The sequence below is a fragment of the Polypterus senegalus genome, chromosome 12 (assembly GCF_016835505.1).
Source record: "Polypterus senegalus isolate Bchr_013 chromosome 12, ASM1683550v1, whole genome shotgun sequence".
NCBI lineage: Eukaryota > Metazoa > Chordata > Cladistia > Polypteriformes > Polypteridae > Polypterus > Polypterus senegalus.
This window is the reverse complement of record NC_053165.1, coordinates 77,076,253-77,100,833: the sequence shown is the minus strand read 5'-3', so window position 1 is coordinate 77,100,833 and position 24,581 is coordinate 77,076,253. Positions and strand designations below refer to the sequence as shown.

General features: G+C 57.0%; 2 protein-coding genes across 6 annotated transcripts; both read right to left on the bottom strand.

Annotated features, from left to right (window-relative positions):
• Positions 1-248: 248 nt before the first annotated feature.
• Positions 249-12,374, bottom strand: colgalt1a (collagen beta(1-O)galactosyltransferase 1a). The gene is made up of 12 exons (XM_039772419.1): positions 12,008-12,374; positions 4,044-4,154; positions 3,601-3,718; positions 2,987-3,121; positions 2,615-2,819; positions 2,352-2,471; positions 1,567-1,643; positions 1,387-1,493; positions 1,157-1,289; positions 938-1,065; positions 642-848; positions 249-559 (listed from the first exon to the last, which is right to left on the bottom strand). The coding sequence occupies exons 1-12, from the start codon at positions 12,235-12,237 to the stop codon at positions 292-294; spliced, it is 1,839 nt and encodes a 612-aa protein (XP_039628353.1). The 5' UTR covers positions 12,238-12,374; the 3' UTR covers positions 249-291.
• Positions 12,375-13,962: 1,588 nt separating this feature from the next.
• On the bottom strand, positions 13,963-22,951 carry LOC120541101 (protein Niban 1-like). 5 transcript variants are annotated; one of them, XM_039772414.1, is made up of 14 exons: positions 22,815-22,950; positions 21,481-21,611; positions 21,201-21,326; positions 20,527-20,641; positions 20,255-20,416; positions 20,045-20,160; positions 19,844-19,948; positions 19,600-19,762; positions 19,174-19,352; positions 18,925-19,086; positions 18,726-18,842; positions 18,546-18,653; positions 17,559-17,670; positions 13,963-15,312 (listed from the first exon to the last, which is right to left on the bottom strand). In XM_039772414.1, the coding sequence occupies exons 1-14, from the start codon at positions 22,867-22,869 to the stop codon at positions 14,990-14,992; spliced, it is 1,974 nt and encodes a 657-aa protein (XP_039628348.1). In that variant the 5' UTR covers positions 22,870-22,950; the 3' UTR covers positions 13,963-14,989. The 5 variants fall into 5 exon arrangements, with proteins under 5 accessions (XP_039628348.1, XP_039628345.1, XP_039628346.1 ...); XM_039772411.1 differs by having other exon boundaries at positions 18,546-18,650; positions 19,600-19,948; positions 22,815-22,951; XM_039772412.1 differs by having other exon boundaries at positions 18,726-18,794; positions 19,600-19,948; positions 22,815-22,951.
• Positions 22,952-24,581: the final 1,630 nt, after the last annotated feature.

Genomic DNA, 24,581 nt, shown 5'->3' with positions numbered 1-24,581 from the left:
CGCAAAGCCCCCAAATATAAAAACCAAACAAATATTTACAAAAAAAAATGCCCATTATGTACAAGAAAACGGGAACCCGTAAGCTGGAGGTCGCAGGAGCACCGCGGCGGCCCACCACAGTCGCTCCCCCGCATCTCAGAGCCCCGAAGACCAAATGCTGGGGGCGGACGAGGCGGCTGCTTCTCCCATGAGCCTCCACGATGGTGCCACAGGTGGGCCTGCTTTTCAATCACGGGAAAGCCGAAAGCCGAGCGGCAGCGGGTGTCCACGTGCCGTCCAGCCCACCCCGGGTCACAACTCGTCACGCGCCGTGCTGTCCAGTGGCGACTGCAGGACGTCCGAATTCTGCGCCTCGCTGCTCAGCTCCGCCTGCTCCTGAGTCTTGCGCGACTTGGTGCGGTCCCAGTCCGTCTTCAGCCCCTCGTTGTCCCAGACGGTGGAGGTCTCCGTGTCGCTGATGTAGCCGCTGTCGCCCGTGTAGTGCGTCGGGTAGACCAGGAGGGGCTCGGCCGAAAACGCCAGCAGGTCCCGCGTCTCAAAGTGCTCCATGTAGTCGGACCTGCGGAACAGAGGGGCTCAGGTGAATGCCAACCCCCTTTGGCACACCTTGTGCCACATTAGTGCCGATGCCCCCCACTTACACCGGGTGCTTGTTGTACATCACTGGCAGGAACTCATCAACGGGCAGGATTTTACCAAGAGGCTCCGCCTTCAGCAGCTTCTGTGCCCCCTGCAAGGAGATGGCATATGCCAAGGTCCAGTACGAGTAGTCAGCCTCCACCAGGTTATGGACGTTGGGCACCGCCTTCTCTGGGTGGTCCACTTGCATCCTCTTGCGGCCGATGTATCTGCAGGGACAACACGGGGAGAGTTCTGGTCAGGCGGCCCTTCCGACACCCACACCCAGCATGGGCAGTGCCACGGGAGGAGGACTCACATGAGGTCCCAGTCGAGCCCCTCGGTCTGCACCTCGTACATGAGGTTCTGCAGGCGCCTCTTGAAGAAGACCTCAAAGCGCAGGTCGTCCTCGAACACCAAGGACGTCTCCAGGCCCCTGTCCACAACCTGCACAGGAGACGACGTGGGTTACTATGACAACAGCTCAGAGGGCGGCGCCCGCCAAACCCTCGCCCCGCCCCTCCGCACCGCACCCCACCTCCTTCCAGATGTTGTAGTGGGACAGGAAGCAGCCCAGCTCTCCCCTGGTCAGTGGGCGCCCGTGGTAGGGGTCCTGGTAGCCGGGCAGCATGTGAATACCCATGGCGTCAATCTGACTGACATTCAGAGCCCTGCAACGGTGAAGCACATCAGCCAAACGGGAGACGCGGTCCATGGCCGCCAGCGGACCTAAGCCAAACCCACCCCCACGACGACCACCACACTCACCTCCCGTCCACGGCGTCCACAACTTTGCAAGCGATCTCCTGTTCGTAGAGCGTGCGTAGCATTCGCTCCCGGCGGTCCGTGCGCCGCTTCAGGTTAATCATGAACACCTGAGGACAGGTAGAGCTGAATACACCAGGAGACGCGTTGGCACCAAGAGTGGCACATAAGGGACGGACCTACCTCATCGAAGGCCATCTTATCGGGATGCTTCTGGGCAACCGAGAGAAAGCTGGAGGGCTCCGCAGGCGGCTGATTCACTGGAGAATGAGACGGTAAAACACGGGTTAAGTGGCAGGGTGGCACCAGCTGACCTGGCAACGACCCGTCCAAGCAGCCCACAATGACTCTAGCACAAGGCTAGCCACCCGTGTCTTTCCTGCCAGGATGCCCTCTAACTGCAGGGCCACGGACGGCACATTCCTGGCACACGAGCGGCACAGTCACGCCGTGATTACCCACTAGGCGTCGCTGTCTGCACTTCACACACCTTCAATACGTCACGCGCCTCAGGAACTGCAGGACGGCCATCGGCCTGCCCTGTCGCGACAAAGGCCTCCAACAAATGGAAACATTGCTGCGGGACACCGCGGGGCCCAATTAAAAGCCCCCACTAACAGGCAAAGCGCCAATGAGACACTTGAGGCCCAGAAAGACCCTCCAAGAGAGCCAAAGAGGGAGGTGTGCGTGTTTGTTTGTGTGTGCGCGCGCGCGAGCACCGAACCTGCACTACCAGCAGCCCCCTGCAGAGGGCACCAGAGACGCTCGAAGGGCGTTCAGCCTTACAAACGAGTAACAGCGGCACACGTGAACACGTCACTGGCATGTCTGCCACACGAGTCAAACGCCTCCGAGCACAAAGGCACGTCCAGGCCCCCACGTCACCGAAGCCCCCCTGATTCCCCAAGACTGAATTTGCCAAGGCCTGCTCTGCGGGGGCCATCAGGCGGTGGTCCCGGTTTGCTTACCCATGACCTCGAGCACCGTGTGCAGGAAGCTTTCGGTCTCGTCCAGCAGACTGCTGTGAGCGCGCAAGGGCACCGGGAAGAAGCCGTAGGTCTCCTTGTTACACAGGAACATCTGCACATCTGCAAGTCAAGGGCAGACAGACACGTGGTACATGAGCCCAAAGGTGGCACTCAGCAGCGGGCAAACACAACATCGCCACACCTGGGGAACAGCGCACGAGAAGGGACGAGAGTAGCTCGGCCTCATGGTGCCCGCATCTTACCAGCCATGCGGGCAGAGAAGGCGAAGACGATGATGTCATCAAAGGACCAGGTGTAGTCTGGGTGAGGCGGGTAGAAGGCGAGATCCTGGGACGCCTCCTTTCTCAGGTCGATCAGGAAGGTGGAGTGCACCATGGGAACTGCAAAGCAACCCTGCCGTTCGTGCTTTCTCATTGGCATGTAGGCTGGCGTTCGTTTGTAATAACCCTGAACAACAACAAAATCATGAGACCAAGCAGGAGGGAGCTGGCAGCGCCATGCGCTACTGGACTGTGGCTCAAAACAGATTTGAGGGAACTTGAGACAGTAGGAGCCCCCCCTTAATTAGAGCAGCACAAGGTGCCCACGCCAGGCTCACCTCTTTCACCACATACCTGAGCGGTCATGCCACACCAAAAATTGGAATAGGCAGCTCGAGACTCCAGCATGGGGGCCACGATGGTCTTGTCCTCGGCCATGAGCTTCCACAGGACCTCGGGGTCCGTCAGCAGGTTGTCACAGTCCATGTACTAAGAACCAACAAACAGGGTGCCAATTAGCTGCTGGGGTGCGACTCCATGCCACCGATGAGCCGCTGTGCCAGGTCCTCCCACCCCTTGGGCTTTACTTGTGCCACGTCACCCGATTATTCATGTATTCTGCGGGGGTCCCTTGGGTCAGTTCTGAGTGCGCTGGTGGTCTGCCTCTTGCTTATTTCTAAATTTGCAGGGGCTCCAACAGGTCAGGTGGGCTTTTTTGCCCTGGCACTGAGAAATCAGGTTTGTGTTGGGGGCATTTAGTAGGGGGCTATGCCAGCCGACCCAGACAGCATTTCTGTCCTGTGGCCAGCAGAGGTCCCAAGGACGTACTTGGCATGTCACAGGGCACAATTCAAGGCTGTGTAACTGGCACCTATGCCCGATCACCCTGCCCTGCTCGTGTGTGCCAAGAGCTAGATGGGCTAACATAACCAACGCCTTCCCAATCCCAAGCAGATCCCCCAACTTACCAGAATGTAGTCTGCCCACATCTCCCTGGCAGCAGTCAAGGCGGCCTGGCGCAGCTTCATCACATGCTCATAGCGCTCGGCGGTCCAGTGCTTGGGGCCCACCTCATCATCGAATCCTCTGGAGCAGAAGAGAGGCAACGGTCAGTCAGGAAAATACGAAGAGCAGGTGGCAGAGGGGGGCACAGTGAACTGGCGAGTCCATGACGGCGTCTGGATTGGTTAGTAAGCCACCCGCTCGCACACCATTGGCAATCGCAAAGATACGACTGGACAAAACAACAACTGGGCACTGTGCTTTAAATGAGTTGGACTGGCACAGAGGGCATCGAGCGAAATGAAGGAGGAGCAGATGGGAAAACAAAGCAACCAAAAGGAGGCTGCACCTTTGACCAGGAGTCATCCCGAGGGCGCGTGTAACAGCGGTGGTGGCGGCGGACCCTCACCTCGGCTCCTCCTGAGGCCTCCACTCCACGTAATGGTAGAACTTCTGCACGTTGATGAGCCACTCGCGCAGCACGGCGGTGGTGTTGTCCACATTGTGGTCGGTGGCCACCCTGCAGGGACAGAGAGACACAGAGAGGTGACCACCGGCGGTTTGCAAGGTCAGGCAGATGTGACGACTGACTGCCCTCTGCCCCCGCTCTTGGGGGGCTCACTTGACTCGGGCAGACAGAGAATCCTGTAAAATTGGAATTCCCCCTTGGGGGTCAAATAAAGAAGCCCCAAAAAATAACATGAATATGAAAAAAGAAAAACCCTTTTGTCTTGGATAACAAAGAGCAGCTGCCAGGCTGCCAGTCAATCCAGCTTGTAGGTGGCAGCAGGGTGAAGTCCGACCTGCCCGGACTGTGCCACAGGTTTGCATTTGGACAGGCCTAATGTCCCCAGTAATGTCACCTACAGTCACCAGCACGACGAGAACAGCCGGTGGCGTCAGCAGGACATCTCCCAGCCAGGGAAGGCATGATGGGTAACCAACTAGCTTAACACAGCGAGCGGACGCCACGGGGGTCCCACTTGGCACAAATGACCTTGGACCCTGCAACATGACCACAACGGCACGAGGGACGCCTGCTGCTCGACATCTGATGCGGCCCAGGCCTGCCTTACTGCGCCCACACCCACGTGCCAAGGCTTTGCACCCTGCTGCGGAATGTGAAGGCTGCTTGTGAGACTCGCCTGGCGCTCGACTGCAATAAAAAAAAAAAAAAAGGCACAGCAGGCACGTGGGCAGAACAGGAGACGTCACCGGTACTCAGGACACTCAAAGGTGGGCACTGGCAGCCTCCTTCAGAATAAAGGCTGACGTCTACCAACATACCAACCGTCTCTGGCCGTGTGTGTCACAAAGCTGGCACCGGCGTGCCACTCGGCCAAAGCAAACCCAGTTAGTGCCACTGGGGTCCGTGACTCTGCCGTCTGCTCGCTGACATTTCGTCCCACCAACCGTCTGCAGAAGACGTCCACTTGGTGACACCTGGCTTTTCTAGAGGGGTCGTCACTTACATCGGAGTGAAAACAGAAAGAGTGACACGACATCGGGGACGAGAAAAACACGACAAGTCAGCCGATGTTCTGAAATGGCAACAAACTACAAAAGGGGTCTTGAATGAAGGAGGGCTGAGTTCCTGTCTTCACCTCCGAGCCCCCCAGCCACTTGACCAGGGAGCCTGGGGTGACGCGCCTCCCCCATCCTAACCCTAAGCTGCCCAAGCACACCTGCATATGGCGTCGCCCCCCCGCCCAGGTTAATGAATGGCTCGCTTTGCTTCAGTTCACCCAAAAACACCCGACGATGATGATGAGGACGATGAAGCCACGCTGACCCCCAAGTAATGGAACCACCTCTGACCTCACAGACGGCACACTCCCGAGTTGTACAAAAGTGTCCCACCACCAGGGGGCACTGGACTGTTCAAGAGGGCAGCATGGCAGAAGCTTGGCCACTAGGGGGCACAAAGAGAGCACAGCTCAGTTCCACACCAACATCTGCCAGCCCCCGGTCGCTTGTGGGCACCGAATAGCTGTCACCCTAACCAAAGGAGCCCAAAGACAGGTGAATTAAAGGGGGGACCACCTTTAGTCCTTCATCTGGAGTAACAGACAGGACGGGACAGACACACGCAGAAGGCACTGCCAGGGCACGCCAATCGAGACAAACCCAGAAACCAACACTGCGATGCAGGCCATTCCTGGGTACTTGAGAGACCAGCTGCGGCCTTCACCCGCCTCCAGCTCCTTGTGATGAACGTGTGAAGGCATGCGGCACAAACAGGAGCCATGGCAGCACATCAGCCTGTGGAGCCATAAAATCAACATCTGTGGGCGCCACCCACTCTGTGCCAGGCCTGGAGTGAAACACACCAATGAAAACAAGGGGCAAAAGGCCTCATTTTATTGGGGGTTTCTCTTAATAAGCATAATGGGATGCCCTTCTGCGTGCCAACCTGACCCAAAAGAATCTCTTTATGAACAATAAAAATACACCAGGGACGAATAAAGAAGGGAGAACACAAAGTGACCCACGGGGGTGGCACCACCATGCACCCACCATCTGAATGCACCCGCAGCATATTTGCCAGTCACCCTCTTTCTTCCACATCACAGCCACACTGCCAGTCGAGCCTTTGGTGCAGATGGCAAACGGGTGAAAGGACATAAAGATGGCGAGACTTGGAAGTGGCATCAAGTGAAAGGGCAGGAAACTAAGAGGTTGATGGAGTAAAACGGCACATTAGGGACATGAATGGTGCCCATGCCCCACTCCGCTAGCCAGTGGCAGACCCTCGCACTCCAAATGGCCTTGCTAAATGGACGCTCTTCGCAGCCCCCGATGCCCGTTTTTCCACATGCAGGTTAAGTGAATTCCTCAGGGTGCCACAATTCTTAATTATGTACCCGACACCCTTAATTGAGATACAACTGGTGACGTTTCAGGGTCACATGGACTCGAACCTGCAACCACAGGGCTTGAGGTCCAAAGGTTTAACTGCTAGGGCACGCTGCCAGCTCTTTACCCATGATGCTCCGGTTGGCGTCACCTGGCATGGCCCAATGTATCTCAGTGCAGCCCAGCAGCAGAACCAGGTCTCCTTCATATTAAGACAGAAAGAGTCTGACATCTGGCACCAATGCCCTTTCTGTAGTGCCAGTCACAGCAAGCACCAGCACACTGGCAATGGCCCACCCCAAAGGGCAGGCAGCGTGCCACCATAAACAGGGGCACCGTGGCAAAGACTCGCATCACAACATAATGGCAGCCGTCAGCTGTGAAACCAAAAGCCACTCAAATAACCTCAGAACGACGCCATGTGGTGCAGCGGCACACGGCAGGCCGGGCACAGCAGCTGGGTCCACCCCCCCTTCCTCCAGGTGGTCCACATGTGTCAATGATCGGAATGCAGTGGGCTTGGAATTCCACCCCCAAAAAAACAGACGAGCACAGAAGACGACCTGCTGCCCCCGTGGCCTGGGCGAGGGTCCCTCGGCTCCACTTGAGCTTCCCACGCGGCTCCCGTCACCGCCGCCCATTTAAACTGCGCCAATGCCGATCGTCTCCTTGGATTCTCACGCCCTCGAGCAACACGGGCAGCCCTGACGGCGTGCTTCGGTGGAAACGCTGAAAAGAACAAAAGGGCGGCTGCGGGCACCGCCCCTCCTGCTGCCAATTACAGAGCAGCCAGAGTCAAAATAGAAAACACACGGTGGGCAACGGGTGCCCACAGGCTTCTGACAAACGTAAGGACAGGCCTTAAATTCAGAAGGGACTGACAGCAGCGTCACACAGGCGGGGGAGGCCATCGCCCGGGTGACACAGGGGCTGCACACAGGACGGCCAGGCAGATGCCATCGGGTTCCGACAGTCAGACATGCACTTCCAAGTGGTAAGGGAGCCCCCCCGAGCGTTATGATCGTCAAGTGACGGGCCGCACATTTCAAGGGCCCACTCAGTGACATCCACCAGCCTGGCATGCTTTACTGGAAAGGGCTGGCATCGCGGAGCAGAGCCCACCATGATGGGGGGAATTCATCTCGGGGCAAAATGTGGCAGCATTCCTGCTGGGGCACCCGCAAACAGTACAGTGTCAAGAGGGAGTCGCGGGGGGTCATTCAGGGCCACGGGAGGGTCCTACTGGGTGAGGACGCCACCTGACCTGGACATACCACCGGCGCAGCTGGAGTCGAGGAAGAGGAGCACAGCTTTCTCCTACACCGTGGACCGCGGCAGTGCGTCATGCCACCCAACACTCAAGCCGCGGGCACACACAACGGGGGGTCTCAGCGTACCCTTGTAATAAATCACAGCACCCCACAATTCCCTGCTATAACACTGCAGCCCCCCCCTCACCCCCCCAGTAAGACAGGCCACCCTAAACGTCACAGAGACTTTTCTGACAGCTCCACAGAGGTGGACGGACCACCGAACCCGCAAGACAAATGCCTGGGCGGCCCCCTCCTTTTCTCTCGGTCACATAGGGGGTGGCGGCACTAGACGTGCGGTGACACCAGGGACATCTGTGGGCCACATCAGGATGGCGTCGTTCGGCCAACTGGCTCGTGTCTGCCAGCGCTCACTGTGGATTACGGCGCCAGGCTGCCAGGTGGACTACGTGACAATCTGCGTACATGGCAGGCCTGCAGGTAAGAGACTCTGAGGGGGCCGCACAGCACAACGTCAGCCCACCAACACGAGGATAGGCTCAAGTGACCCAATGACGTGACCACCAGACGGCGGCCATTAACAACACGACGAGCGCACGCCTGGGCCGACCCACGAGGCCATCACGCACATCTGGCAGGGGCCTTCCAAACCCACCGCGGCCCCCCTTCCTTCTTTCTGCTCAAATGGCTTGAAAAAAAGCAGGAAATGGAGAAGTCGTCGGTAACTCGAGTTTAGGGGCCGCGAAGACAAACCCGAGGAGACCACGAGATCCGTCAGCGGGCCCACCTGGGCACCATCACCCTCTGTGCTCCCAGCCCTCCCTTCAGTGAGGTCAGCCCCCCGAGCCCACCACGGTCCTCTTGGTCATTCTGGCAAGTGCCAGTGTGCTGCTGACCGACAGGACCACCTGAGAGCAGAGCGAGGACGGCCCTCCACCAGGACAGGGGGTCCCGTGACGGTGAGGCCCGCTCCTGGACGTCTGTACGGATCTTCGAGTTTGACCCATTAACGTCCATTTGGGTGGGCCGCTTTAACAACTTCACTCTGGACATCTCGGAATTTGGACCAAAGAAGCTGGTGGTCTCCTGCCACAGCCTTAACACTCTGCTGACATCAACATCCACGGGTGGGCTGCTCGCCGGGGTCATCGGACACGGACCTCAGGACCCCACAAGGAAAAAACGTGTCTCTCCTGTGCCATCCTGGTTGTGCGGGGGTCGTGGTCGGGGAGCCAATCCCAGTAGCCTGCTGGACAGCATGGGCACAGCACAAGGGCCAGGTGACAAAGCAAGCTGCCAGTGTGTGCCATCGTGACACAGCAGTGCGACTGAACCTGGCAGCCCTGCTCTTTATAGTGCAGACGGGTCCTGTGCCCTCCTCTTGAATTCAGGTTTTTAAAATGCCAATGCCGACACCTGACAAGTCCAATGCCACGAGTTCTCCAACATCCGGAACATTCTCAATAGCGCCATTGTAACAGCGAGCCCAGCGAGGAAACTCCCCCAGAAAGGTGAGACACTCGGCCCATTCAGAGAGAAGCCGAAAGTCGGCCACTAGCCACACCCGAGGGTCTCCATGCCAGCCTCCGATTCCGCGTGGGGGGGGGCGTTAAAACAAACAGGATCCCAAAGGGACAGAACACGCTGCAATGCCCGCTTTCAAAAACCTGGCATCTTAAGAAACTGACTGAGTGCCAACTCCACAAACAGAAATCAAGATTTAATAATAAAACAAAGAGTCGGCCCCCTAAATCCTTACAAAAAAAAAGGTTATTTCTGCGAATCGGTGGTCTCGGCTCCCGCAGGCCTCGCTCAGGTGACCAACATGAAAAACACCCAAAGAGGGTCCCACGAGTGTGGCACGGACAAGATCAGCAGCAGTCGCCCACGTCGAGGGTACACAACATGAAATCGTCGGCTCGGGTGTCAGAGCTCAATCCTGCTTCTCAGCCACGACGGGACGGGACGGTCCAGGAAATGCCCCCATGAACCAGTGGGGCTTTGTAAAGACCCCCAAATGGCTCAACAGCCCACTCGGGTTATTGACTGGCATTCAGATTCACACCTCACTCTTCTCAGGTCCAATCGCTTGTGTGCTTCTCCTTGAACGACTGGCGTAGTTCTGGAATATTCTTCAGATTGTCCTCTTAAGGCGCGCTGGCACGTTTCTGGGCCCGACTGGCCCTTAGGACGAGATGATTGTTGACATCTCTGGCCCCCAATTCCCATAAGGCTGATGTTTTCCTTGTCAGTCATTAACTGGGCACACCAGCTTGTGTTTTCAGGGCTACTGGTGCCAACAGCTGGCAGAATCAACCACCTACTTGAGCAGCTGCCTAATATCAACTGGCACAGACTAAGGAAAGAAAGACGGCATGAGAGGGCACAGCTCCACAAGTAGTCTGACTCAACTGCCCACCTAAATGCCGGGTGAGGTGGTGCCACCTCAGACAAGGCTACCAAAATGGCTGTGACCCGAGAAAGTGCCAGGCGAGAACTAAGACAGCTGCCATCGACGAGGCTGTACAACACTGAAGCACTTCACAATGCCAATGGGCACCAGAGACCGCAAAAGGGAACGCATTTGGACAAAGGAGTGCAGAATGAAAAGAAGAAAGAAAGAAAGAAAGATACGCAGGAGGTTAAAAACGGGGAAAGCGGACCCTAAAATGTCACCCGAGCTCTCAAAGGCCACAACCGTCACAAAAAGTAAGGAGGGACCCTACATAATGGGCAAAGGGGCGCCATATATAGTGCCTTTCACACGACACTGAAGGGACCTACCCACCTTAACACCGGGGACACGAGGCCTGTGCCACACAAACCCACTTAGCAAGGGCAGGGGCACCACAGGGCAAACAGGGACAGCCGCACACCAGGGGACAGTTTAGCAACCCCTAACCTGGAAGTCTTTAGACCGTGGGGGCACCCGGAGGAAACCTACATGACACGGGAAGCCCCTGGGACTCATGCCCGTTAAATTGAATTCAGGCGGCCCACCTGGACTTTACATTGTGAGCGGTCTTCACCTGCCAAAGCGCGACCTACCACGGCGGTCTCAATACGCCTAAAGCAAATCCTGACACGCCAGGCCAAGTGGGCATCATCGGTTCACCGGGCATGCCAAGCCTTTAGAGATTCATGGAGACAAAGGGAGAACACGTAGACTCCACAGAAAGACCCCAAGTGGCGAGTCCTGCGTGTGTGGATGGCAGCTGCACGTTGCCCTCCTGGGACGGGGACTCCATATTATGGGACGCTCTTACCCACCAGCCGTTGTGGAGAGGAGAACTACTGTACACTGGCGCAACGTTAAGTCTGCATGCTGAAAAACGACGTGCAGACGCCATTTAAGATTTGGCATCACAGGGCCCACCAAAACACATCGTGTGCAACTGGGCAAAAAGCAAAAATTCAAAGCTGGCATCATCGGCACAAGCCACACGAAGGTCTCTGAAGTCGTCCCTGACAGAAAGTGAGTGCCTGCTGTCCTCGACTGGCACACGCCCAGGAGCTTCAGGGGCTTTAATGCCAGTGCCAGCCTGCCGAGAATGACCCACCAGTTCACCGTGGCCTGCTGAAGAAGGTGAGGGCAGACTCAGAGGTCATTCTAGGCAATGCACGACCACCCCGAGGCATCATCAAGGGGCTGCTGCCAGGACCCTAAAGCCATCAGAATGCCACACGCTCACTGGCACTCGGGCGATGTTTCAATCCAAAGCCCTGCACTTTCATTTCCCGTTTCACAAGAAGGTAGCAAGTGTGGCAAACGGGAGGTCACCGCCGCGCCCACCAGGCTCCCGCTGTCCCCAAAATGTCACCCTCCGACTTTTTCAAGGGTTCAGCGAGTGATTTCGCCCTCAGGCACTCATGGCGTGTTTGCGTACGCCCCCCGCCCGCTCGCTTTCACCGTTGGCTTCTCATTCTTTGGCGTTTAACTTGCTAAACACATCGACGGAGTGCAACTTCGACACGTTAGAGGCCATCAGAAAGGCGCTATATGCGCCTAAACCAACCCCACACCGACGGCCGCGCAGGAGGCGTACACGTGGAACGCGAGCCCCCCAGAGTCCGTCCTCAACCCGGCTGACCCCTCTGGGGGCGTCTTTCTCGTAGTTTCTGCCGTTCAACCGCCGGATGAGCTCGGAGTCCCGGGCGCGGGACGAAGCGCCACGACACGACGAAGAACCCCCAAACCCGCCCTTCCGCTACACGCACGTCTGCGACCCCCGGCGAGTTTACTTACCACAGGGCGGTGCGCTCCTTGGGGTAGTCGAGCCGGTCGAGGGCGCCCAGGACGTGGGGCAGCGAGTGAGCCGAGTTGCGGCAGATGAGGGCGAGGACGACCCGCGGAGCGAGCAGAGGCGACTCGGGGCTCCAGCGCTCTTCTGGGAAGTAGCAGCGGGATGGCGGGGCGTAGAGAACAAGCAGAAGCAGCGGCGAAAGTACGAGAACGAGCCGCTCGAGGGGCGCCATGGAGAAGCAGGGGAGGGATCGCTTGTCCAAGTCCTAACGACAGCCGCCGTCCTCTGGCGGAAACGCCGACTGGCTGCGAGCTGCCCAGTGCACTCTGGCGCGCGCGCGCGCGAGCGAGCCTGCGTGCGTGCGTGCGTGCACACGCATTCCTGCGCGCCTCCGGGAGAAAGGGGGTGGGGTTTGGAAGGGAACGGACCCGCCGACAACAATCCGAGGTGGCGTTAAAGGGGAAGGCTGCTCGGAGCGGCACAGTGGGGTCTTCAGCCGCAGCGTCACCTGTCTGCTTTTTCAAGGGGTGTCTGTGGATGGGGTGCCAGATAAGCCAAATGGCCTTAAGACTCTGGGAGGTTCCAGAAGCAAACCCTTGTTTGACGACGCTTCGTGTTGCTGCGCCACGTGGTGGCAGAGCAGGCCAGCTGCTGTCTCGAAGCGAAGATTCCTCGGGGGTCTTTGGTTATTATTACTGCCATTCATTACACGATCAACCCACGAGCGCCCCCTTTTCCGTTCATTCACTAGTAGAATTCCGCGCCTTTAAGGCACTAGGCACGTGCCTCTCTTCCGTCCAATCGGAACGGGCCAGAACGTACAAAGAGGCGTGGCACGGCCGGAGAAGGCGGGGCTGTGCACGCGGAACTGTTGAATCTCCGTGTCGTCTTGCCTGCCATCCTTTGCTGTGACCTTTGTGCCGTTCGGTCCCATTGGAGATGTGCACTCAGGGTGGCCCAGCCATTGGAGAGTCGAAACTGCTCCTCAGAGGGTATGCATGATGGGCAGGTGCCCTGTCCAAGGCTGCCGTGGGTTTATATTTAATGCCCATTTAACTGAGATGCTGTCTTGAGCTTAATATTGCAAGTCCCTATGTGTGTCTTTGACGATGGCACGCAGCTACACTGGCCTGTGGGCGCCCAGGCATCCCAGTCGTTGTAAGTTCAGTGGGGACCCCCACCCCTGATATTTGACTGCTTGGCACTGAATTGAGTCGCTCTGATCACCATGGTGGACCTTTTACTCAATTGTCTCCAGACCCCCGACTCCACATTTCAGTTTCTGGCTTTGCTGCTACCTCTACAACGATTTTAGTGTGATTCGTTATTAGAGACCCCCACCAGACACACACATACCCCTCAGGCTTCTGAAGTTGGGGGCCTAGGAGCCCACCTTAGCAGGACCCCCACCTCTTCCACTGGTTACACACTTTCTGTTCAGCCCACTCCAGCAGCTTCTTCAGAATCAGAACGAATGAAAACAAAGCAAAAGAAGTCACAACGCCTGAGGGAGTTTGTGTGTCCTAGTGGGTCAAGCGGTGGGCTGACCACCCGAGAGGCACAGCTCACCACAGGACCCCCCCCATCTATGGAGTCATGAAGAAGCTTCAGAGCTAAACATTCCCAGCCAGCCTTCAGGGTGGATGTCCATCTTGGGGGGCTGCCCTTGGCCACCGCTGTGGTCTCTATTAGGTGACACTGAAGGAAGGACGTGACCTGTATGCGTAGCACCTTGAATGCTGGACACTGTCCTCACAGGTTTTGTGTCCTACGGTGACCTCATGGTGACGAGCCATTTCACATTTCAGCGTCTCCCTCTTTTGCTTCCTTTCCATTTTAACGCCATTGGCCACATGTGCTTACTTACAGAGCCACCAGGCTGCTTTGTCCTCTCTCTCCCTACGCCGGATTAGCACGCACACACACACTAAAGGCGCTATATACATTACTACACCAAGAAGTTAGAAATGCATTTTAATTCAATAAACACACAAGAACACTGCAGGTGGGAGTTGTGTTTGCCCACCTCAGTTAGCCATTAGTGAGCACGCAGGAGGAGGAGGAGGAGGAGGCAGAAGAAGAAGAAGATGCCACCATCTGCAGAAGAGGGGAGGAGGAGGAGGACATCACTCTGCTGGACAAGCAGAAACAACTTGAGGGTGGGCACCAGACGTGTCTCTCTGGCGCCCCCCGCTTTTATATTGCTGACAGATCAGTGGCAACCTGAGGGGCCGACCATGTGGCAGGTCATTAGGTTGGGCCCTGCTCTAGCAGGGGGCTGGGGTGACCTCATAAATCAGGTCACACGTCGATGACATTTCAGAAGACAAACCCAAAATAAAATCAAGTAACCAACACCATGACAGTCCACAGCGAGAAATGTCCAGTGGAGACCCCCGCTGTCTGCCATTTGTTTGTTGTCCAAAGGTCAGCCCCCTCCCATCAGTCCCAGCTGCTAATTTGGTATCACAGAGTGTGGGGCCTCCTGGTGGCATCAAGGAGAAGTGCGGCTGCCCCCAGCCCGAGAGCCTCATGGAATTGAGCGTCCATTCAGCAGACGTCCCAGGGGTCCACTGGGCATGTCCCCCCTTAGCCGACACTAAGCGCTCACTCCTCAGGTTCAAAGCGGACAGAAGCACCAAGAGGGAGGTGGGACCCTCAGCTTAGATGAAGTCACAGTGGTCCATCGTAATAAAGGGGACAGATGGCTTTTAAAACCTGAGGGTGACGCTGCCAAGCAGGGAGAGAGAGAGAGAGAGAGCCAAAGTGGAACAAGCAGTGACAGACGATGCCATGGCCGACTGTGACATTTGCACTAATTGCACCTGGCTGTGACACGTCGCTTCTTAGGTCTTCTGCCCTTGTCATTTTGCCCACCTGACCTGCTTCTGGTGGTGCCAGCTGTATAACAATTTGCCAGCTCAGCAGGGTCCTCTGGCACAGCCCCATCTCCGTGGTCTTTCTTCTGCCCCCCGATGTCCAGCTCAGGCATCGGACTCCCTCATCATGGCCCACTGGTGCATGTTGTGACCTGGCTGGTGGGAGCGGCGGGTGAGGTCATCTGAGCCAGCTGGCATGGCGGCGATGTTGACGTATTCACTCTCCTCCTCCTCATCATCATCATCATCATGCCCTTCATCCTGCTTACTCTCAGCTGCCACTTCTACGGTGAACGGCACATTTTCATAGGAGCCACTGCTGGGGGTCTGCTGTCCAGTCAGGCGGTCCGCTCCCAGGCTGTTCAGGATGCACATCAGGCTGGAGCAGTGCAGGCTGAGCTGGTATTGGCTGGGTGCGTCCCTCAGAACTGCCAATCACAAAGAGGGGTGGGGGGGATGAGAAGCTGTGTTGGGTCTGCTCTTGGGCCACTAGAGGGCAGCACATCCATTCCAGTGGCCGAGATGGCACTTAACTTCTCACTGTGCCCTCTACTTGCCAACCAAAGCAAAAGCAACAGGCGTCTTTTAATACAAGACTGCTGGGCCTTAAATTAAGGTGGCAAGGGCAATTGTGAGCGTGAGGGGAGGTGGGCAGGTGACAAGGGGGCAGGAGGGGCCCAAACATCTCACCTTCACAACTTATGGAGCACGGTGGTCAACTACGGTCGTTGGACAACGACATCTGAAAAATACAGGCGAGGCAGAGCACTTGGGGACACAAGTGGCCCTGACCAGGAGTGACAAACTACATATCCATCTAAGAATGGCCAACAGAGTGTGAAAGGCGCTATATGAAGCGGTCTCTTTACGACAGGTCATTGTGGCAGAAGTTCAAATGTCATTCGGCCCTCCTCCTCCTCACTCTGTCACGCCGTCCCTGAACTGCAGATCACGGGTGGCAGTGGATTTCTTTGAAGTGGCAAATGTCCTGAAATCACTCAGCAGAGCGTCGAGTAATTAAATAAAAATCTAAGGAGACTCCTAAGTGCATGAAGACTCAGAAATGACAGCAAACACCCAAAGCCAATCGGCCTGCAGACGGCGGAAAGATCTGGAAACGTGAAGAACACCACAGATCACCTGACCGAACCCACGGTGTCGTGTGGGCGTGGCTAAAGGGAACCCTCTGAGAGACCCCCGCCTATCGTCAGTGAGAAATCTGCCATTTTAACGTGCCAGTCAACACTCAGTAACCCACCAGGCCAAAGTGACACGTTTGTAAAGCGGTGTGACGATTTCTTACAAATCGACACGTCACATTCCCCCCTTCTGAGCTCTCCAGACTGTGCCCCCGTATCCAGAACTTGACGGGGGTCCACCGGTGGCACACGCAGACCCGTGTCGGGACACAAACCCAGCCAGGAAGTCCTTTGCAGGCCTCCAAGATTAAATGGCGGTGAAGCGCAGACCACGGTGAGGAGATGAAGCCATTTCTGACGTGACGCTTCGAGTGTTTGCAGGGGCACAGTGGCCTCAGAAACTGTGAAAATGGAGCAAGTGCGGACCACCAGGACTCGTGTCAAGCAGGCGTTTCTGGCCGAGTGGGCAGACAGAAGACCCTCCTGAGTAACCGAGAGACAACAACTGAGCTCTCTGGTCACAACTCCAGGCACTTGACCAGGCGCTGCCACTCGGTGGAGCTTGACAGTGCCAGCATGACACTATGGAGACAGGGAGACTGATCCGAATCGATGAAAGGATGAATGGACCTCAGACCGGGCTGACGAAGCCAATGGCCAAGAGTGTCCTTGAGGTGCCCCTCCAAAGCCCAGGCCTAAATCCCCCCAGAGCTTGCGTGGAGAGTCCAGAAGATGGCAGTGCAGACGCCAGACCATCCAGTCTGACGAAGTTGGAGAGGATCAGCCAGGAGGAATGGGGCATGCTGCCCAAATCCAGGGGTGCAAAGCTTATGGAGACGTCCCTGAGGGGGCTGCCAAAGTCCCGAATGAAGGGTCTGAATACATCCATGAATGAACGTTTTCAGTTTTTGATGCAAAATAAATCTGCAGGCCCTTCTGGTCACATGCTGTCACTTTGTCATTAAGGGTTACCAAGTGTTCCACGTCACCCAATGAAATGCACAGAGAGGGAAGGGGTCTTTTGGAATATACTGTAAGGATGGAAGGATGGGAGGGCACTGCCTCCCCCAGAACACTAGATGGCAGCTCCCCTGGTTTACAGCCAGGGCACCTTGGCACTTGGAGTTCGATATCTCAGCCCTGCTGGGTACCATGGGTGCCACCAGGGGGTGCTGTGGGGGAGACAAATGGCATGATGTTTTTCGTCTGACCCGGAAGTGTTTGCAGACCACTTGGGGCCGACGTCACAGAAATGAGCCACACACAGTCGGGTGGTAGGTGGGCAAAGCTTGCTGGGGGGAGCGGAGGTGCGAGAGGCAGCAGAAGAAGAACGGGGTGTTTGTGCCAAGTATTTACTTGTGGCTGTGGTGGGGGAAACGACTGTGAAGACCATCTCTTAATAACAAGACCACCTTTGTGCTTTTACCTTGAGGCGTAACAGTGCCCTCTAGTGTCCACAGCATACATGCACACATACAGACACATGAAGCTCATCTCCCCACCCTAAAGCTAAAGACCCCCAGGGCAGGCCTCACCTGAGTTGATGTCCTTCAGCAGGCTCTCCAGGACCACCTCCTCGTAGATGTTCTCAATGTGGATTACGGCGCTGTGCTCAGCAAACACCATCTCCTCGTACTGAGGGAGTTCCTGGACAAGTGAGAGCCAAGGGATGAGCACAGGGAAAGGAGGCGCCAAGGGCTGCTGCCATCGCCCACCTCGTCCCGTCCAGCCAGTGACGCCCTCAGTGCCCGCTGCTCCAATGACACTGAGAGATTTATAGCACTAACACGTTTTTATTTTTTTCTCGGACCCCCACAATTTAGATTTTCAGGCTTTAAAGGAGCTTCGGGCTGTTAAGTAGGGAAACCCAGAGACCCCTGGACCAATTTATTTGTGTATAGCGCCCTTCACGTGGTACGGGCTCAGAGCGCTATAGTGGGATTACAGGTGGAGTACCAATGCTGTAGTAGGGGTAACCACTAGGAGGCGCTAATTGGAGCCGAGACCCTCCTTCATCTTCTTAGCTGGGAGTCCGGGGCCTGTAAATGGGCAGCGTGGCCCCCCCAGTGACTTAAAGCACCCGTCGCCAGTTCAGTCATAGCCAGCACCCACCGTGTGACCCTCAGGGTGTCAATTCACCCGTCTACTCAAATATCAATGAAGGTATAAACAGTAAGAAAACAGGGGGCGCTGGCACTCTCTTGGCTAACTGTAAAACACAAGGGTGCCACTCGAATGCCCACCACATGTCACAAGCCAGAGGCCCCAGCTGGAGAGACCCTGAAACAGCAGCACAGTACAATATGGCGACAAGCTGGGCAGCACTATGGCACTGTGCCCCTTCACACAGCCCCTCACAGCTGCACTAATGTCACATACCACGAAGTGGCAGCTGTCAGTCCCATGGGGTCCCTGGCAGACTCAATGTGCCCCCCAACCCCCCATACTTCAGGCTGTTGCATTAACTCCTTGCTGCCCATCCAGGCCACAGTGGGCTAATCAGACAGAGGTGGGCGACTCACCAGTTTGCAGGTGGGCTCCAGTTCCCTGAGCAGCCAGGGCAGCGTGATCTCCACCAGGGCCTCTCGGAGCAGGTCAGTCTGCACAAGGACGCTGTCATGGTCCAGCTTCTGAGGGGACAGACACAGAGTCACAGCTCTGTTCTACAGGGGGCAGCGGGTGGCAGCGGGGTCCAGCCTTACCTTTAGGACACGGCCATAGACCCGGCGCAGGGTCAGACTGATCTGAGTGGACTTCATCGAGTGCCGCAGCTGCTGGGACAGAAGACACTCAAAGGTGTAGACGGCGTCCTCCAGGAACTGAGGTGACAAGCGAACAGGAGGCGTGAGGACAACCAGAGCGAGAGAAAAGCAAGCAAGTGCCCAGGTGTGCCAAACCTACCTGCTCCAGAGCATTCTGGGCCCGAAGAACAATCCCCTTGGCACCCTGAAAGCCGAATCGATCCTGGAGGCCGGCCAGCCTGTCGGGGATGAGCTCCAGCTGGCGGTAGCAGTGGCCCGAGGGTGGCGAGTCATGGGGCAGGCCTGCCAGGGGTTCCGTCAGCTGGTGGGGTTTAAAAGCACAGACAGGGGTCAGGTTGGTACACACCAGGGGGGGACGTCCGAGTGACCTGCCGCGGCTCAAACTGACCTCCTGCACGGAGCGGCCGCAGCACCTCGTGCTCATGATGGCGTCGCAGGCGTCCGTGAACACCTCTCGGGCGGCAGAGAAAGCCGAATGCAATGCCCCTGCCAGCTCCTGACAGATGGACCCCAGGGAAGGGAGGATCAAGCGAGCCACGCACATGGTAATCACTGATGCCATCTGACCTGGAAGAAGAGCACACAGTGGGCAGGTTGAGAAGCCGCTGCAGCGAGTACCCACCCCATAGCACCCAGGGCGGTGGGACGGGTGTGCTGCCAAAAAGGCTCGGCCATTTAGGGTAACTGACCTTGAAGCCAAAGCCACATCAGTGAGAAGGCGACCCACCCAGTGTGCCAATGTGGTGCCTAGGTGCCAGCTCAGCTGTCAGGGGGCGCTCGCTTCACCGTGCCCAGGTCCGCAGTGCCACCTTACCTCTCATCTTGCGAGTGATGTGCTCCTGCACAGTGAGGATCTGGTCCAGGTTAAGACGGACCTGCTTGTCCAGCAGGGGGTGCCCTTGAGCTTCGTGCTCCTTCAGGGTGTGCAGCTCCTGTGAGACTTCGCCACAAACCAGCGAGAACACTTCAGTCAGGAGCTGCGGGCACAGACACGGGTGGGCGTTACTCTCACGGGCTGGCCAAACTCTAACCCACAATACAACCATCCAGGCCCTCACCAGTCCCCATACTGCCCCCCTCCTGTTCCGTGCCACACGCAGTCGAGGAAACACTTGTGAGCGGAGCCCGGGGAGCACGTCCTCCATGACCACCATGGAGAGGACCTGTGGAGACAACAACAGTTTGTCTGTGAGGACCCAAAGGGGCATCTGCACATGGCAGAGATGTCTCTTCGTCCGAGCCCCTCTTGTGACACTCACGTCCTCTTCAGAGCCGAGCATCAGGACCCCCGAGTCGTATCTGCCCTTCTCTTGCCTGTAATGGCGGACGGCTTCTAGGAAGGCCCTGCCCTGGAAGGAGTTTTGTCTCAGGATCACTGCAATGGAATTCAGAAACAGACTGGCAGTGACAGACAGCATCTACCCAGGACAGCCAATGCCAGCCTAGTGCCAGTCAGCAGAAAAAAATACCAGTGCTGTGGTGCCGTATGGCATTCCTCAAAACGCTCAGCCAGGCCAGCTGCTCGTCTTCAGAGTGGGCACAGATACAAATGACGGGCCGGTATGGATGATGGATGAAGACGGGGTAGTCAAAGGGCCCGGGTGAGTTGGGCATCTCGAAGTCTGCGGTGCCTGCCAAGCAAAATCGGGCACTGTTTGTAGGTGTACCACGTTCAACCTGCTGGCACTGAACAGACAAACAGTCATCTGGGGACGTCGCCCGGAGGACTTGAGCTCCTTACCTGGCATCTCCTGTATGGCCCTGTCCCACAGCAGGCGGTATTCTTGAGTGGAAGTGCAAATGTCACAGCCGGACAGCAGCAGGCGGGTTTTGTTCTTCTGCACATTTGGGGGGTCCTGTGGCGAAAAGCACAAGCGCCTCGAGCAGGTTAGGCAGTCGAGCGGACAGCAAAGGGAGAGGCTGCTGGGGGCGAGCAGAGACCGGGGCTGAAGGCGGGTCTTGGGTGGGTGTGGTCACAAATGGTGCGGGTGGGGCTTAGGCTGGAGACTGGAGCGGTCGGTGGGTGTGTTCACAGTTGAGGTGAATGGACCCTTCGCAGGAGGCGGAGACTGGAGTTGTGGGCGTGGTTACGCCAGGAGGCAGAGGTTGTGTAAGGCAGGAAGTGGTGGTGGGCTGGATCTGGAGTTGTGGGCGTGGTCACAGCTGATTCAACGGTGGGACTTGCGTCAGGCAGGAAGAACTGGTGGGATTTGGGTGAGTGGACTGGTGGGCAGGACAGCCGGGTCATGTAGGGGCTTCGTCAAGCATGAGCCAAGAGGAAGAGGAGGGGCCTATGCAGGGTTCCGTGAAGGGGCTAGCGGTGGGCTAACTGAGATTATAAACAAGGACTGGCAGGGAGTTAGCAGAGGCCTGCCGACCGTACATGGACTCGGGGGGTCTGTGGGAGTGACGCACCTCCTTGATGTCACTGCTCTCCACCAGGAAGTCTCCGGTCACCAGGAGGCGTCTCTCGCTCCACCTCTGATCTTGAAATTGCAGCAGCGTCCCCTCCAGCAGCTTCTCCCCCCGGAGCAGATCTACCTGAGACCCAGAAGAGAAAGCCCTGGCATGAAAATATGAAGAGTAAGGCCCGTTACGCACACGTCTGAGCCCGCGGGCGTGACAAAGGCCTGGGTCACCTGTCGGGGCGCCAGAGGTGTGGCACGTCTCCTGGAGATTAAATTGCTGCCAGTACCGGTCTGCGCTGCAGCTGGGTGACGGCGCCCTCTCTCTGCTCGAGCTCAGTGACGATGTGCTTGACGTAGGCAGTGGCATACTGCCTTCGGTAGTGAGGTGCGAAGTTCTTCACCACTGCCCTGCTGCGCCCTACGGAGAAGCACACGTTTAGATGATGGACCGACGGGCACCCTGCAGCCTTCATCATCATCATAACCTTCCTCACAAGGCAGACTGCGGTGCTGTGACTGGCGCTCCTCCTCTGGAGACGCCCAGGGTCACTGCTGCCATTATCACCCTGCAGCTTGCTGTTCAAGGGGAGGGACACAAAGGGTTAATAAGCCACCAAGGTGCCCACTGGCGCTGTGCCCTGCCAGCTAGCACTGCCATCGTGGGTTGAAGAATACTACAGACTAAAGCCACAGGGTCACCTTGTCATTGTTTCCTTATTCCTCCAATTGGGGGGCTGCCCGGGAGTTTGACGAGGTGTCAATGCTGGGGACCTAAACTGAAAAAAAAAAAACCCCACAAACCATGGATTGGGGGGGGTCCAAGTGCAAGAACAACAGCGGGATTCAGACAAGTGAGACTGCAGGCTGGCATAGATGTGGCATGCCCTGCTTGACCCCCTGGCACAGAAGTGCCCTCCATCCAGACATGGGCACTGCAAAGGTGTCCTTGAGTTCAAGTCCAGGGAGCCCGCTGGTTGCCTGATGCATCTCATTTGTCACAAGCAGAAGGCACAAGACGGCAGACAGCCGTCACAAGCGGAATAAACCGTCAAAGGCCAAAAGAGATTCTAGAACAGAGGAAATGGGCAGAAAAGCGCCAGCTAGGGGCAAGGCCCAGAACACAAAGGCCCCTCAGAGAGAGGCGCCCGCCAGCCATGAAAGAGCTCCTGTGTGGCGGCCCGCGTGGGACTGAGCGGCCCGCGTCTCTGCTCGTGTGGCGCACATTCTTTCCATTGCAGGGCGTGAAAGTCTGTCGAGCTACTGTGCGCCAGTGGGGCAGGATGGCGCAGGATGGCGCTAGCGGTGACCTGCAGCATCGGAGCCCCATGCAGGACCACCTGTCTCTCTGGCTTTCAGGCAGACGAGACCTGCACATCTGTGCTGCAGGAGGTCCTGTTGACTGGCACTCTCGGTGGGGCACCAAAGGCCCTATATAAGAGCACAGCCCCCACCCCCCCGATTGTCCCATGGCCCCTTTTAAAGCACAGAAACCTCATTTCTGAGCACGGGCCACCGTCAGAGATGGCACATCTAGTGAGTGGCCAGCCAGTGAGCCCACGCCAAGAAGCAGAGTAAGTGGTCGGCCCCCTCAGCACCCCCACCCCCACCCCCACAGTCTTACCCGCCAGATTCTTGCGCTGCTTTGAGTCCAAGAGCCTCGACTGCTGCCCCCCCATGGCAGCTGGACGTTGTCAAGGAGAGGGCTCCGGTGCCATGCCGCCTCAATCAGAAGTATTGGCGACTCGCTGCACTGGTGCCCTCACGCCTCTCGGCTGGCCCCGCCCTGCCACCCCCCCCATCTGTCAGTAGGCAGTGCCATGTGACGGCCCCACATGAATATTTATGAGCTCTGCTCTCTGCACCCGGCTTCTCAAATCAATGCCTGCACTTGACCCGTCGTGCCATGAGCACTCGGGATGGGCACTCTCACCCTCTGACCCTGGCACTTAGTCTGCCAGCTGTGTTCACATAGAGCCCTGAGCAGATGCGCTGACACTGCCCAAGTAAACTTTAAAAGTTGGCATCAATGTGCACACTGGGACCTCGTCAACTGGTCTTTGTTTTGTATAGCGCCTTTCAGAGGGGGACACAGCGGGCGAGGTGTGCCAGGCTAACCGTGATGTCCAGAGTTTCTCCTTCATCCTGTGCGCTGGCAAGAAAGCAAATTTCAGTTTTTCTCGAGGCGTGGAAAATAGAACCAGAAACGGAAAGAGACTTCTGTCGAAGGTACAAAGCGTGACAAGAGAGCAACTGTCATCGAAAAAAAGGAGTGGCGGCACGTTCCACCTGACAGGAGCCCACACAAAGACGCCCACCACATGCCAACGAAGACCCGAGGCACCTGCGCTCTCCCCAGACTCCGATGACGCCCGCCCTCCAATACTGTGAAAGGCGCTATAGTGACGGCTGATGCTGACAGTCACCAAGGTGCCACACTGCCTCAGAGGGTGACAACTGCCAGCTTTCTCTCATTTCTCTGTATTGTGCTCCATTGTGCTTTGGGTCAAACCTGAATGCCCAGTGAGCCCCCGTCAAGGGCAGCTTGTCGACCGCGGCCAGCACGTCCTCGAGTTTCTACGTTTGCCCCTCCTGTTTCCATCACAGCGGGCCGCTCACCTGTGTTTAGTGACACCAAGGTGCTTTACTGTAAACACGGCCACTCACCTCCACGAGGCAGGCCACCGGGCACGTGGCTGCCAACAGGTGGCAGATGGCGCATCACTAATTGATGAGCTAAAAGTGCCCGCCTGTCACATTGTGTGTGCTGAAGACCCCCCGGCCACGGGTGTGAGAAACATGGGGGGGGTGCCAGTCACAGAGACAAAAATCAGCCAAACTGTCACAATTAAAACACCCAGGAACAAAAGGGACGTCTTCACGAGGACATCCGGAGGCAGGCAGGCACGCCCGCCCTTGGGGAAGGTGACAAGTTCTAACAAGATGGGGGGAGGCGTGACGGCAACTGTGATGAGTCAGGAGGGGAGCGGAGTGGAGGGCATCTGGAAAGGACGTTCAAAGGTGGCACGGAGGTCACAAAACCTAAACCTCTCATTGGGCAGGGGAGGAAATGCATGTGTGGGGTACCAGCCCACCCCGGCACACACTGGGCCATCTGAGAACCTCCAGTTAAGGAGGAAGACCAGCGTGTGGTGACAGCGGGCTCAGGACACGGGAACACTGCTAAGATGGCACCGCACCTCAGCAGATGCCTGGGCAACGGAGAGATGTGTAGATGCGACTACACTTTAGATGAGGGTCCAGACTGGGGGTCTTCCTGGGAACACAACACTCCCTATTGAGACTGGATCTGTTGTTACTGGCGCAATGGATGGACTGGCATCCCGACTGGCATGGAGGCCATCATGGACTTGCATTGCCTTACCCAGCT

Excerpts from the sequence above, each read along its gene's own strand:
- colgalt1a (XM_039772419.1), bottom strand. The coding sequence starts at position 12,237 with ATGGCGCCCCTCGAGCGGCTCGTTCTCGTACTTTCGCCGCTGCTTCTG. Across the intron at positions 2,472-2,614 it reads CTTCTCTGCCCGCATGGCTG|ATGTGCAGATGTTCCTGTGT; the intron begins GTAAGATGCGGG and ends CTTGACTTGCAG. Across the intron at positions 1,290-1,386 it reads GTGGACGCCGTGGACGGGAG|GGCTCTGAATGTCAGTCAGA; the intron begins GTGAGTGTGGTG and ends TCACCGTTGCAG.
- LOC120541101 (XM_039772410.1), bottom strand. The coding sequence starts at position 22,869 with ATGGGGGGGCAGCAGTCGAGGCTCTTGGACTCAAAGCAGCGCAAGAAT. Across the intron at positions 21,612-22,814 it reads GCAGCGCAAGAATCTGGCGG|GGCGCAGCAGGGCAGTGGTG; the intron begins GTAAGACTGTGG and ends GCTTCTCCGTAG. Across the intron at positions 19,353-19,599 it reads CATCACTCGCAAGATGAGAG|GTCAGATGGCATCAGTGATT; the intron begins GTAAGGTGGCAC and ends CTCTTCTTCCAG.